The sequence below is a fragment of the Cydia amplana genome, chromosome 23 (genome assembly GCF_948474715.1).
Source record: "Cydia amplana chromosome 23, ilCydAmpl1.1, whole genome shotgun sequence".
NCBI lineage: Eukaryota > Metazoa > Arthropoda > Insecta > Lepidoptera > Tortricidae > Cydia > Cydia amplana.
Genome location: NC_086091.1, coordinates 10,831,978 through 10,846,396, shown reverse-complemented (window position 1 = coordinate 10,846,396; position 14,419 = coordinate 10,831,978). Strand labels below are relative to the sequence as shown.

General features: G+C 38.1%; 1 protein-coding gene across 2 annotated transcripts in view; it reads left to right on the top strand.

The window, feature by feature from the left end:
* Nucleotides 1-14,419, top strand: part of LOC134658781 (hemicentin-2) — a 559,330-nt gene that overhangs the window by 479,106 nt on the left and 65,805 nt on the right. For both annotated transcript variants that reach the window (XM_063514419.1, XM_063514420.1), the window contains exon 6: nt 14,180-14,329. In XM_063514419.1, the coding sequence (XP_063370489.1) occupies nt 14,180-14,329 (150 nt within the window). The remainder of the gene's footprint in view (nt 1-14,179; nt 14,330-14,419) is intronic.

Sequence of the window (14,419 nt, the reverse complement as noted above, 5' to 3'; positions counted from 1 at the left end):
ATTTGTGAAAGTAGTCAAGGTTCATATCTCCCATTATGAGTACTTTATAGTTCTGAAAAATTGGCAAACTAAGTAATTCATTTAATTTGGTAAAATATAAAAGTACATTACCCTTAGGTTGTCTGTAGATACATGCAATCACAAGGTCCAAACCGACACATTCCACAGCACACACTTCGAATTCCATCTCCACACACAAAGACAATACTTCCTTCCGTTCAATTGTTAAGATGTCACGTCGGGCGTAAATACATGCTCCACCTCCCATCCTTGTCGGTCTGCAGTAGTGGGCCCGGAGACTGTAGTTCATTACGTTGACTGAAGACAGTTTGTTGGATTTAAGCCATAGTTCGGTTAAACAGAGTATATCAACCCTATCTCGCAGCTGGAGTTCTGCTTCCAATTGATATGTTTTGTTGCTAAGTCGGTTTATGTTTTGATGAAGAACTGATATTGCTTGTGCTGTCGGTGCCGGTATCCGTGGTTCATGTTGAGGTAGGCAACTGTTTGGTTGGTGATCTTCTCTGTCTTGGGACATGGAAGCTGTTTAAAAAGAAAACAATCTATATTCTCTTTCTTATATCTGCCAGTGGCGATGCGTACGAAATATTTGGAGGAAAACAGAATCTTAGTTCAGAAAACGGATTCTTCATGAACTGTAGAAAATCTGTGCTAGCAGGTAAGAAACGGTGTTTAGATGACTAAAAATGTCATGTAATCTTCATTCAATCAAAGCAAATTATGTTAGAAGTAGCCTTTAGTTTATTTATTTGTAAAACAAAAAATACATAAACTGCCCTAGTAGCACGGTCGCATTTTTATCATTTATCACCATGCCTGTCACGTTCTAACAAGTATGTAAGTGCGAAAGTGACGGGCTTAGTGATAGTGGATAAAAAATGGAACCGTGCTGAGCCCGCTGGACCTATGTTTTTATAGACCTATTTTCTGGACCCTTTTTACAAGTATTTTTTATATCATTATTATTAAAATTTCTTGGAAGCGCTGGTGGCCTAGCGGTAAGAGCGTGCGACTTGCAATCCGGAGGTCGCGGGTTCGAACCCCGGCTCGTACCAATGAGTTTTTCGGAACTTATGTACGAAATATCATTTGATATTTACCAGTCGCTTTTCGGTGAAGGAAAACATCGTGAGGAAACCGGACTAATCCTCCTCCTCCTCTGCCTCCGCCTCCGCCTCTGGGTTGGAAGGTCAGATGGCAGTCGCTTTCGTAAAACTAGTGCCCACGCCAATTACTGGGATTAGTTGCCAAGCGGACCCCAGGCTCCCATGAGCCGTGGGAAAATGCCGGGACAACGCGAGGAAGATGATGATTAAAATTTCTTGCAATAGTCTATTGCATAACATCATCCAAACCCTTTCCTTCCCAAGCGTCGACATACAGCGGCCCTTACCCAGCCCTTATCCTATAAAGGGTTCGTTGCTCAATTGGTTCTGCACAATAGGGTATTTTCCTACTAGTCAAATCAGTTACTTTTTTAGAACTGTCAAAACACCTCACCTACTTTTTATATTTCTATCCGATTTATTAAATAGAACTTGTGTTTAAAAATAACTCGTATTTGTGTTTTTCTAATAATTATCTGGTGCTATAATTCATGCATGGTGTCAAATAATTTGGATGAATTTGGTACGAAGATCGTTTGAGTCCCAAGAAAGGACTTGGATGATTTTATCACGGAAATAATTCTACTCAAATTAAGTTACTACAGAAGCTAGATTTAATTATATAGGGTAAGTAAATAAAAGATACCGTTACCAATTATATTTTAATCACATATCATTAACAAGTTACCTGAGGATGCTTTAAGATTACGCTTTCCAGCTCTAAGAATTACTTAAAAAAGTCATTGATGTTGAAAGCTTATTACAGAGTCGAGGACTACTTGACAGACAAACATGCATGGCCCAAACCAGAAACAAATAAAAAATAAAAGCAATTAAAAACATTGTATTATGTATAGAGTTATAGGTGACACAGCTCAGTTAAGAAAACACATCAAATATGTTATGTTGGTAATTCTTAACAATCAATCAGATTTTTTGTTTTCCCATTTATTTTAATAACTTTATTTTCTTTTCCTTTTGTAAGAATTTGATATGTTTTCTGAAAGAGCTACGTATTTGTATGATTCCATACAAATTGTATTACACCTTATGTGTATAATTGCATGAATTCTATAGTAATTTAAATTGTATTATTTTTTACTTATTTTCTCGTAATGCATGTTAATTATAAGATGTAATTTTTATTTTAAAAGATGTGTCCCGCCGAGTTTGTTGCCGGTCCCATATTGGGATACCCTCCTCCAATTGAGGGGGGACTGAAATCTTCTCGGGGCAGAGGTGTAGGGTTGGAGCCGGTCTACCTAGCTTTATTTGACGTTCATAAGCGCATTGTAATTATGCCTACTTGAATAAACTATCTTTTATCTTTATCTTTATCTTATCTAGTGGATAAGATGGTGTACTAAAAACAAATACATAGGTATATGAAATTAAAATTAAACATGGCTGGACACCACTTAATTATGTATACATATAAGTAATGCTTCAAATAATTAAATCATTATTTAAGTCACCTGTTCCATGTGAGAAACTTATGCGTATTGTATATTTATGTGTCAAAATCGCAAGTAAAACTGCAAAAAACATTTTTCTAAGAATGCGTGTGGCCCCTGTTGAATGAAACACCTCGTTCAGAATGACTCACGTTAGACCGGGCCGTGTCTGGGCCGGAGCTTACGGCACTTACTTTTCTATGACAGCTGACAGGTGATCACGTGATGCTTTCCATAGAAAACGAACCCCGGAATCTCCGGCCCGGACACGGCCCGGTCTACCGTGAGTCATTCTTTATGGCTCCTCTACATGATGGGTCAACGCCGGCCACTCCAAGGGACGCAGCCATGCGGTAGAATTAGATAGCAATATCACTTGCTCCCTCTAACGCATAAATGCGTCCCTTGGAGTGGCCGGCGTTGGTCCATCGTGTAGAGGAGCCATTATGGTGCGAAAAATGTCTAGTAATTATCAACTCAATTGACTCAATATATATTACGAGTATTTTATAAGTACAGATGTTGTATCTCACGAAAGTATTCAAAGTTATGATTTAGCAATAACCACTTACCCAAAGTATTTCGCCCAAAACGATACTTTCTTTATATCTAGTTGCATGTTATCTTTGGCAGAAGATTGATCGTGTAATGAGCGACAGTTGTACAGAAAATTCACTCCAAAAGTAAAACCAACTACGCTTAGGAATAAAAATATTGACAGTTGGTGGAACTGAAACAAACATAAAATAAATCAGTCAATTTCTTTTGACACTCTTGTGGATAAAATGAAACTTTCTCATCAGTTTTTGAAGAACAAAGAGAACAGTGTGGTGAAAATAAATACGGATTCAAAACAGTCTCAAAATTGCTTACTATTTTATGGACGTTACGGCTGTCCCGAAATGTATATTCATTATGACTAGATTATGATAAAAAACCAAATACACTTTAATTAGTTACATTTTTAAATTCATGTCTGTAGATGTAGTAAAAAGTACTTTTTTTTATACCACATAGGTGGCAAACAAGCATACGGGCCGCCTGATGGTAAGCAGTCACCGTAGCCTATGGACGCCTGCAACTCCAGAGGTGGTACTCAACTTAAAAAATGGAATACCACTAAATACCATGAAATTGATTTGTCACGGAGTTAATTGAAACAAATGAGCGAAAAATTGATATTCTGTCATTTAGTCTATTTGTCTTTTATTTTTTGACATGCTTGCATGCATGCCAATCGCTAACGATCCGTAGCTAACGAAACGCAACCAGTCTCTGTCACACTAATATGGAAAAGTGATAGAGAGACACAAAGCGATTCGATGACGAAGCGCAAGCGATCGTCACCTTGGCTAGGCCTTATTTCTATAGGAAAACGCGCATTTTTGAATGTTTATAATATGTTTTCCAAGCTCGGTTTCTCAGACATTATTTATAAAACCTTAAAGGGATAAGTTCGCCTTTGTACTAATGACGAATGTTATTTTTCCTGTTTTGTTCTGATTTTTGTACAATAAAGTGTTTTACTACTACTACTACTAAAACCTCGCTCCATCATACCACCTCTCCCCTACTTTCATACCTACATCTGACCTAATAGTAATAGGTATATATTCCATGCCTTGTATACCTTTCCTTTGATGAAATAAACTAGGGATAGGGAGTCTATTACTCTTGGTTAATTTATGGGTCAATTAATAGCGGCCTTATATTGTGAAGGCCTTTCACTAAAGGGCCGACGTGATTTAGTTTTTATATCGTATCCTACTATTAATTAGCTAAGTGCTTTTGGTCTTAAAAGATAATTATTTTAAGTCAAATCAATACTAATAAATATTATACTTATTATAAATGCGAAAGTTACTCTGTCTTGTTAACTCTTCACGCTTAAACCGCTAAATCGATTGAAATAAAATTTGTTAAAGATATATTTTGAGTCGAGTCTTCATTCGTTTTCACTAGTAGGTACCAAAATACTGTATTCACATTACCTATTCCAAAAATTATGAAAGATCAGGGGCCCGTTTCTCAAAAGCTTGGAACTTGTAATTCGTTTTCCCTCTCATTTCAATTATGTACTATTTCTTTACTGTATTTTAAATGTAGTATTTTAATTTGTATTTTTCATCTGAAATGTTAGTAGTAAAACCCTATGTATACAAACGAGCACAAACGTACTGTAATTTGTCATAAATAATGTAGGTAATATTCTCCGACCGTCCTTAGTCTGGGACCGGTCTGAAAACCAGCGCCGGGCACCTAGGCCCGGCACACGCTGAGACTGGAACCCTTTGCCTAATACAAAGATCTTCTCACTTTTGTTTTGTATATGATAACAACTGTTTTATTTTATTATGTAAGTAATTCTAACTCTATTTTATGTTCATGTATGTGGCAATAAACAATTCTTATTCTTCTTATTCTTATTCTTAATACAAGTGGAAGTCCCTTTCTAACAAAAACTGTCAAAAAGTGACATCCAAGTTACAAGCTTTTGAGAAACGGGCCCCAGATGGCAGTCGCTTTCGTAAAAACTAGCGCCCACTCCAATTCCTGCCATAAGTTGCCAAGCGGACCCCAGGCTCCCATGAGCCGTGGCAAAAATGCTGAGACAACGCGAGGACGATTAAATTATTTTTTGAAGGGTTGTCTATTTTCCTGTTAAAAACATAGCCAGCGTACAAATTAACACAAATAAACCCAAAATTCCAAGTTCCCACCTGCCCGTTTTAAAATAACAAAGAAAATATCCCATTGCGCGCATCCATATTTCATGAGGCGATCCGGGAACAGATGGCGTGAGTACGAGTATTCGCTTCATCGAGTCGGGTTACTGCTTTACGTTCTCTGTGAGGGCTGTTACACCTGTGGAAAGGTAACGTGTGGGAATGGAGGATTTGGAAAGTTAAAAAAGGCGGCCAAGACTGACTGACTGACAGACTGACTAACGTAAACTCCTAGACTAAGGTTAAATATTAGTATCTTATGTTTAGGTATAATTCTCTAGTTTTTAATTCATTAACTGGGTTCCCAAGGTACGGGCTATGCCTAGTCTCGGGACCCCTGTTCATAATAATATTGTTTTATATAAAAGTATCGCTGTTAAACCCTTTTTATGCGTGAAAAAATAAAATATTTTTCATTTTTTTCAAGTGCGAGTCGGATTTGCGCACAAAGGGATGCGCAAAAAACAGCAAAAAAATCACGTTTGTTGTTTGGGAGCCCCACTTAAATATTTATTTTATTTTGTTTTTAGTATTTGTTGTTATAGCGTCAACAGAAATACATCGTCTGTGAAAATATGTATATATACACCTACAAAACTGGCCAAATCTGTACACAACAACACAACAAAGTACATATTTCCTCATTGGTACCAACCCTACCACACGGCCAATTTTATAACATCAGATTAGAACATTATTTTTACAAAACGACAAAATACCCATACATTATACCATCCCTTACGACCTTTAGGCACTCGAGTAGAGAAGGGTCGAGCGATTCAGTTTATTTATTCCCGTTAATTTGATCGAAATCACAGCTCAGAATAGCCCCTTTAAATCTTATTGCTTTGAACGGATTCCGCAGGTAAAATTTGGGTTTGACTGGAATTTGGTAGTTTTGGAGTTGAATTTGTTTACATCAGCAATGGGCTGTATTTATTTTATATAAACGAAGTTTTTAGTAGACCGTACATTTTTGACTTCAAAAATCAGACTAAATCATGACTGTCACTAGAATCCCCGGCAAGCTCGATTTTCCCACATACAAACGTAATTACGCTCTCATTTTAAAACGACTAGTTAGATTGCTCTGAAACTTATCACCCAACTAGCGACCCGCCCCGGCTTCGCACGGGTAGTTCAACGAATTTACACAAAACCTTTACAAATTATACACCAAAACCTTCCTCAAGAATCACTCTATCAGTAGGTGAAAACCGCATGAAAATCTGTACAGTAGTTTATGAGTTTATCGCGAACATACAGACAGACAGACTCGGCAGGGGACTTTGTTTTATAATATGTAGTATTGATTGATGATGATATTGATATTGATTGGTACACAATGTCCTGCCAATAAAGTTGTGGCTCAGGCAACGGAGTTTTTGAAAAATCGTAGCGCTTATTTTAATCACAATTCGGTTGCAAAAAAATCTTTAACGACTTCAGCGGTTCGAATCCAGAAGTGTAAGGCCTGAGTGGACGCTCGAGTTGGGCGTGCAGCGGGGCGGCGCGTGCGGCGTGCATGTTAAACAAATGCAACCGTATAGGAGCGGCCTTAGTACACGCTGCTCAAATCACTTGTGAGCCCGACGCCACGCTGCACGCCCCGCCGAACGCTCCGCTCCGAGCGTCCACTCAGGCCTTATACTAAGTTTTTGACTTTCGCTCTATAGAAAAAAAATTTAAAAATAAACAAAAATAAAAACAAAACAAAATAACTTAATATAAATTCTTTTTTTTTAAAGGGAACCGCCTTCAAAAAACCGACCCACTGAAAAGCATAAAATAATTTTTATATGGCACCCCTATACATGTCCAGTCCCTATATCCCGTCGTAAAGCAAATTTCTGCCAAAAATAATTAATACCTAATAATAAGAAAATTAATAATCATCCGGGTAATTACTTCGTTTTTGAAGTCGGTGCCAAACCAAAATTTTTGAGAACCGATATTTTAGACAACGAAGAACGCTGCACTTACTTGCATTATAAATACATACTTAGTTTACTCATTAATTTAGTTCTTGAAGGTACTACATACTCGTACTTATTTTTTTTCTGATTGGTAGCAAAGAATGTTTTTGTTGGTCTGGCACCGCCTTCAAAAACTAAGTAATTACCCGGATGATTATTAATTTTCTTATTATTAGGTATTAATTATGAGGGGTGCCATATAAAAATTATTGTATGCTTTTCAGTGGGTCGGTTTTTTGAAGGCGGTTCACTTTAAAAAAAAAAGAATTTATATTAAGTTATTTTGTTTTGGTTTTCTTTTTGTTTATTTTTATTATTTTTTATTTATTTTATTTTATTTTTTACTTTTTAGTGATAGGTGAATCATTTATTTAGGTTTTGGGCTAAAATACTAGTTTGTTAGGCTCTCCATTTAGTTTGAGTGTAATTTAGCATTAAGTTATATTGTTTTGGTTTTCTTTTTGATTATTTTTAATTTTTTAATCTTTTTTATTTATTTAATTTATTGGTTTGGTTGGTTGCAATTGGTTTTTCTAACCATCCATGTACTGTACACTAAAACTTTCTCCAGAATGTAACAAACACTTTTCTGAAAACGGCATCAAAATCGGTTTAGTCAAACACGAGATAATCACGAAGAAACATACATACAAACTTACGGGTCAAACTGAGAACTTCCTTTTTTTAAAGGCGGTTAGAAAATAGTTGATCGACCCACCTAGTGGAACTCTGCAACATAGGCACATGACGATAAGTCGGCTAACCAAAACAAAGTGTGCCTATGTTGCACCAAATCTGAGTTCCACTAGGTACAGCCAGGGTTCACCATCAGTTCTATCTAGGGTACTGCTCTCCCAAGTGCTCATCAAGATGTGACGGATGACCAAAATAGCGTGGGCTTATGTTGCACCAAACCTGAGTTCCACTAGGTACAGCCAGGTTTCAGCATCATCTATATCGTGGGTACTGCTCTTCCAAGTGCTCATCAAGATGTGACAGATGACCAAAATAGCTTGGGCCTATGTTGCACCAAACCTGAGTTCCACTAGGTACATCCAGGGTTCAGCATCAGCTCTATCTTGGGTACTGCTTTTCCAAGTGCTCATCAAGACGCGTCGGATGACCAAAACAGCGTGGGCCTATGTTGCACCAAACCTGAGTTCCACTAGGTACATCCAGGGTTTAGCATCAGCTCTATCTTGGGTACTGCTCTCCCAAGTGCTCATCAAGACGCGTCGGATGACCAAAACAGCGTGGGCCTATGTTGCACTAAACCTGAGTTCCACTAGGTACATCCTGAGTTCCACTAGGTACATCCAGAGTTCAGCATCAGCTCCATCTTGGGTACTACTCTCCCAAGTGCTCATCAAGATGTGACAGATGACCAAAATAGCGTGGGCCTATGTTACACCAAACCTGAGTTCCACTAGGTACAGCCAGGGTTCAGCATAAACTCTATCTTGGGTACTGCTCTTCCAAGTGCTCATCAAGACTCGTCGGATGACCAAAACAGCGTGGGCCTATGTTGCACCAAACCTGAGTTCCATTAGGTACATCCAGGGTTCAGCATCAGCTCTATCTTGGGTACTGCTCTCCCAAGTGCTCATCAAGGCGTGTCGGATGACCAAAACAGCGTGGGCCTATATTGCACCAAACCTGAGTTCCACTAGGTACAGCCAGGGTTCAGCATCAGCTCTATCTTGGGTACTGCTCTTCCAAGTGCTCATCAAGACGCGTCGGATGACCAAAACAGCGTGGGCCTATGTTGCACCAAACCTGAGTTCCACTAGGTACATCCAGGGTTCAGCATCAGCTCTATCTTGGGTACTGCTCTTCCAAGTGCTCATCAAGACGCGTCGGATGACCAAAACAGCGTGGGCCTATGTTGCACCAAACCTGAGTTCCACTAGGTACATCCAGGGTTCAGCATCAGCTCTATCTTGGGTACTGCTCTCCCAAGTGCTTATCAAGGCGTGTCGGATGACCAAAACAGCGTGGGCCTATGTTGCACCAAACCTGAGTTCCACTAGGTACAGCCAGGGTTCAGCATCAGCTCAGATCTATGTATACTAAAACCTTCTCGAGAATGTAACAAACACTTTTCTGAAAACCGCATCAAAATCGGTTCAGCCAAACGCGAGATAATCGCGAACAAATATACATACATACATACATACATACAGGTCAAACTGAGAACCTCCTTTTTTTTTGAAGGCGGTTAAAAAATTACGAGCATAGGTCTAAAATTCACTTTAAAGAATCATAATAAATTTTGCACAAATTATTTCGTCATCATTTATATCGGAGCGGCCTAAGGTGCTTACAAAATATCTGAACACTCCTCTATTGTTAAGGCGTTAGAGTGCGTGTTTAGATATTGTGAGCACCTCGACCGCTCCGATATATCTGGTGGCGACTGTACATTAAAGGGTACTACTAATTTTAATTAGTCATGCGGATAATCGATTATACCCACTTAAAATTTAGTGATCCCACTAAACGGTATATTTCCCACACAACTTTACGATAATCAACCCAAATATATTTCCCAAATATCACTCTTATCACACTTGTATTAAAGTTTATCTTTATAAACATCTAACTATACAACATTTCGACCATTTATAACCCTTATTACATGAACGTTAAGGTTCATAATATCTAATTCTCTTACATGTATCATTGGAAATATATTAGGATTTACTTTGTCCTAATTAAATTTGTTTGAGCCTTTTAGTTGGAAAAACTTTGAGGTTCGTCCCTTGGCGATTGAGGTCGGTGTGTTTGTTCGGCTTATATATGTGAGCAGACAGAGGGGTCAGAATATGATATATATGTAGAGTTGTCCGTGTGGTCATTATATAGGTATTTCAAAAACTAGCCACCCAAAGCCGGGCTTTGCCTTAAATTATTTCACATGCCTAATTATTTTCATTAGCTTGACGTATCGATGGCTATAGTAGGTTATCCTTAAAAGTTAGACATATAATACATATTATATTTAATACATAATATTAAATTACATATTATTATTACCAATCGAGTTGAAATCTATAGTAGATTATCGTATTTTCAATGCAAGGCTTAAAGTGTTTCTTTTAAGGAAGTCCTATTATTCTGTCCAGGACTTTATTAATGATAAAAATCTTTATTGACTAAACTATAATATTTTGACTTAATATTTCAATAATTATTCTGACATATCTGTAAATATTATTAGGTAAGACTTGTAAAATAATTGTTACTTATATGTAGGTGCATGATATTATTTAAGTTTTATTTTTAATTTTAATTATAATGTATATTCATATGCAATGTAAATTGTGACTAAATAAATGAAATGAAATGATATGTATGTATACTTATTATTAGGAGCCTGTAATGTCCCACTGCTGGGCAAAGGCCTCCCCCCACTTTTTCCAGTTATACTATCGCAGACTTTTTAGTACACCAATAAAAGAGAGACAATCCTACCATGGATTGTGTGTTTAAAGCTTCTAGACCAGGGGTTCCTTACCTGGGTAATTACCCCCGTGGGAGTAAAACTGATATTTTACGGGGGTAAATAACCTAACCTAATATAACAATACAACAAACGTACACGTTTTATTTTTTATTACCATTGGGAGGAGGGATAAAATCAGATTCTCTAGTTAGTCATAGGGGTGACCGGACTGAATAGGTTAGGAACCACTGTTCTAGACAGTGTGATTATTCCGATATTATTAACAAACATCATCATATTTCAACCAATTTACACAAGACCTTAACAAATTATACACCTAAACTTTCCTCAAAAATCATTCTATTGATAGGTGAAAACCGCATAAAAATCCGTTCAGTAGTTTCTGAGTTTATTGCGAACATACAGACAGACAGACGCGGCGGGGGATTAGTTAATAAGTACCTGTTTACCAATAAGGTTACCTATTTATACTCTTGAAATATTTAAAATAGCGTAGCAGTTAATCCATTTCCTTGAATTTTGCGATCAAAACTATCTGACTGTTAAACATGAATTCATCGTATATGTACATCACACGCACTTCGTAAGCCCATTCCACTGAAAACAAACATTAACATCGACAAGCGTGTTAACACCGCGGGTCAAATTACCCCTAATCGGGGTAAACTACCCCTGATCGGGGTAAACTACCCGATAGTATAAGGATTGGGTTATTGAAGGTAATTTATAGTTCGGGTAATTTTATGAACAGAGTTTGTTGAGAGTTTATTTCGTTATTATTCGATAAGCGGTTTTCGTGAATGTTTTGATAGTTTAGGTTTATGTAGTTAGTTTGAGTAAATCGTTTTGGGGTTTCTTTACTTTATTTAGTAGGTACAAGCTTTTGCCCGCGACTTCGTCTGCGTAGAATTAGTTCCACCAGTATAGCGCCTGGATAAAACTAATGGCAATCATTTGGAGTATAATATGCTTCATTGCTTACACCAATTAACAAGCGTTTCATTAATTTTCTCATTTACACCCTCTTTTTCACCCTCTTTAGGGGTGACTTCCGACATAAAAACTATCCTATGTCCTTGCCCGGGATTCAAACTATATCTATGCCAAATTTAAACTAAATCCGTTCAGCGGTTTAAGCGTGAAGAGGTAACAGACAGACACACTTTCGCATTTATAATATTAGTATGGATGTGGGTGGCAAGTTGATAAGCATACAGGTTACATTATGGTATACTGACAACGTAGCCTTTGGACGACTGCAACTCCGTGGTCGTCTAACTTTTTATCACTTCATTTTCATAGTATTTTGCGACATTTAACTAACAAAACGACGAAATATTCACGCGGTACTAATAGGTTTATCTAAACATATGACGTTATCTATGAAAAGGGACCTTATTGTCGATGGCGCTTACGCCATTATTAACGATGCTCCGATATAAATACAATGCCGCGCGACGCTGTGCGGCGTAAGCGCCATCGACAATAAGGTCCCTTTTCATATATAATGCCCCATATGTCCGTCACTCATTTTGTGAAGATATTTACTGATACAGAGCGGCGGCAGTAACGTCGCAGCAGTAATGCAGGTGCAGTTGACATCCGAATGTCACCTTTATGTTTGCAGTTAAAATAGTGCAAGAAATGAAACCTCAGGGGCCCGTTTCTCAAAATCTTGTAACTTGTAAAACAAGCGGATTTCACTTTTTGACAGCTTTTGTTAGAAAGGGACTTCCACTTGTATTACAAGCTATAAGCTTTTGAGAAACGGGCCCAGCCGGCCTAGCCAAGGTTACAATCGTTATCGCTTCGACAACGAAACGCTTTGTGTCTCTGTATCACTCTTTCATATTAGTGCGACAGTGACAGTTGCGTTTCGATCGCTACGGACCGTTGCGATTGGCATGTTGGCTACGCGGCCAGGTCAATACATTTGGTAACATCATTTTGAATACTTTTTCTGTACGTTTTCGTTTCACCGTTTCAAAATAACTTTATTTCACTTCACTTTACAGTTGAACAGACACCGGATCAATCCTACGAATAGTCCATCAATCTGTATCCGATCACCTTTAAAAAGTAACAAATACTGTACAAAAACACACCAACATACAACCTTTTCACACTGAGAATAGGAAAACGCGTTTGATTTTCAACTTTACGGTCTAAAGAATAAAGATTAAAGGTAAAAAATGTTTTAAGTTAATTGAAATGTTTAAGTGATGCATGAATTTGCTTTGTATTTTTCAATTAAAGAGAATGTGTAAAACGCCTTTGTTCTGAGAAACGCTTTTAGAAATAGACTCTGTAATGTGATAATGCTTTCTAGAGATCCTTTGAAAAATAAAAATATTTTGACAATACATTATGGTGCTAATTTTATCACTATACGTGCGTATGTCGAAAATTGAAACGGCCATATGTACTGTAAAATGTTGTACAATAAACGTGCGAAAAGGTAATTCGCAACTCGTGTAGATTTAAAACACTCCCGTCGGTCGTGTTTTAATTTATCGGCACTCGTTGCGAATTTGCTACTTTTCGCACTTGTATCGTAATGTACTATTGGATGCTACATATTCTACCTAAAGTAGATAGTTCATCATGTGTATCGTAACAGCGTGTTACATGGGCGTAAGGTGAATAATGTATTTAATCTTCGTTACTTTTCTGCCATACAAATAGTTTTTGTAGTAACGAAACGGCCATGCCACATATTTTGGGTTTGTGGAATTAGAGTTTAGAGCATTTAGAGCATTTCGAGTTAGAAGCTTGGCTCTACATAAAATCTGATAACTTTTTGAGAGTGCGAGCAATTCGGTCTCATCTTGGCAACATTTTACATGAAAATGTTTTTGGTGGGATACCATTTTACATTGTCTTCAACAACTTAAGATAGATAGATAAAAACTTTATTGCAAAACATTATCGTGATAAAAAAATAATGGACTTAAAATAAGAATAAAACTTCTGCCTACGTGTATGGTACGTAGACAGAAGTTTTAGTTTTATAAACTAATTACTAACTATCTATATACGAGGATTGTTTTTGTCGACTGTGTAGTCGCGAAATGGCGCCGACTCAGCATTACGCTGAAGCATTGCTGCCGCAGCGCTGGTATACTGCCGGGACCTAGCAGTGCCCACGCACCGCACTGCTAGGTCCCGGCACTTACACTAAGGCCCGAGTGAACACTCGACGCGGAGCGTTCGGCGGGGCGTGCAGCGTGGCGTCGGGCTCACAAGTGATTTGAGCAGCGTGCACTAAGGCCGCTCCTATACGCTTGCATTTGTTTAACATGCACGCCGCACGCCCCGCCCGGCTGCACGCCCAACTTGAGCGTCCACTCAGGCCTTACACTTAAGTACCGACTGTAGGTTATGTCGATATAACTGACGATTTTCTAAATAGACAATCTCTTTGTTGCAGCCGAACGCGCAACTCCTGATAACACGACCGTCCAGCAGAGCCTCGCTCTGACGATATCCCGAGAAGAGCTTGGTGGGGAACTCAAATGCTCCGTCTCATCTGATGCTTTGGACGAACCGATCGTGAAACGAGTCAAGCTTGATGTTCGAGGTAAGTCAAGTACTTGCACCATCCCACTAACCCGGGGTTGAACGGTTAAACCATTAACCTAGTGTCAAATTGTACTGGTAACCATGGTAA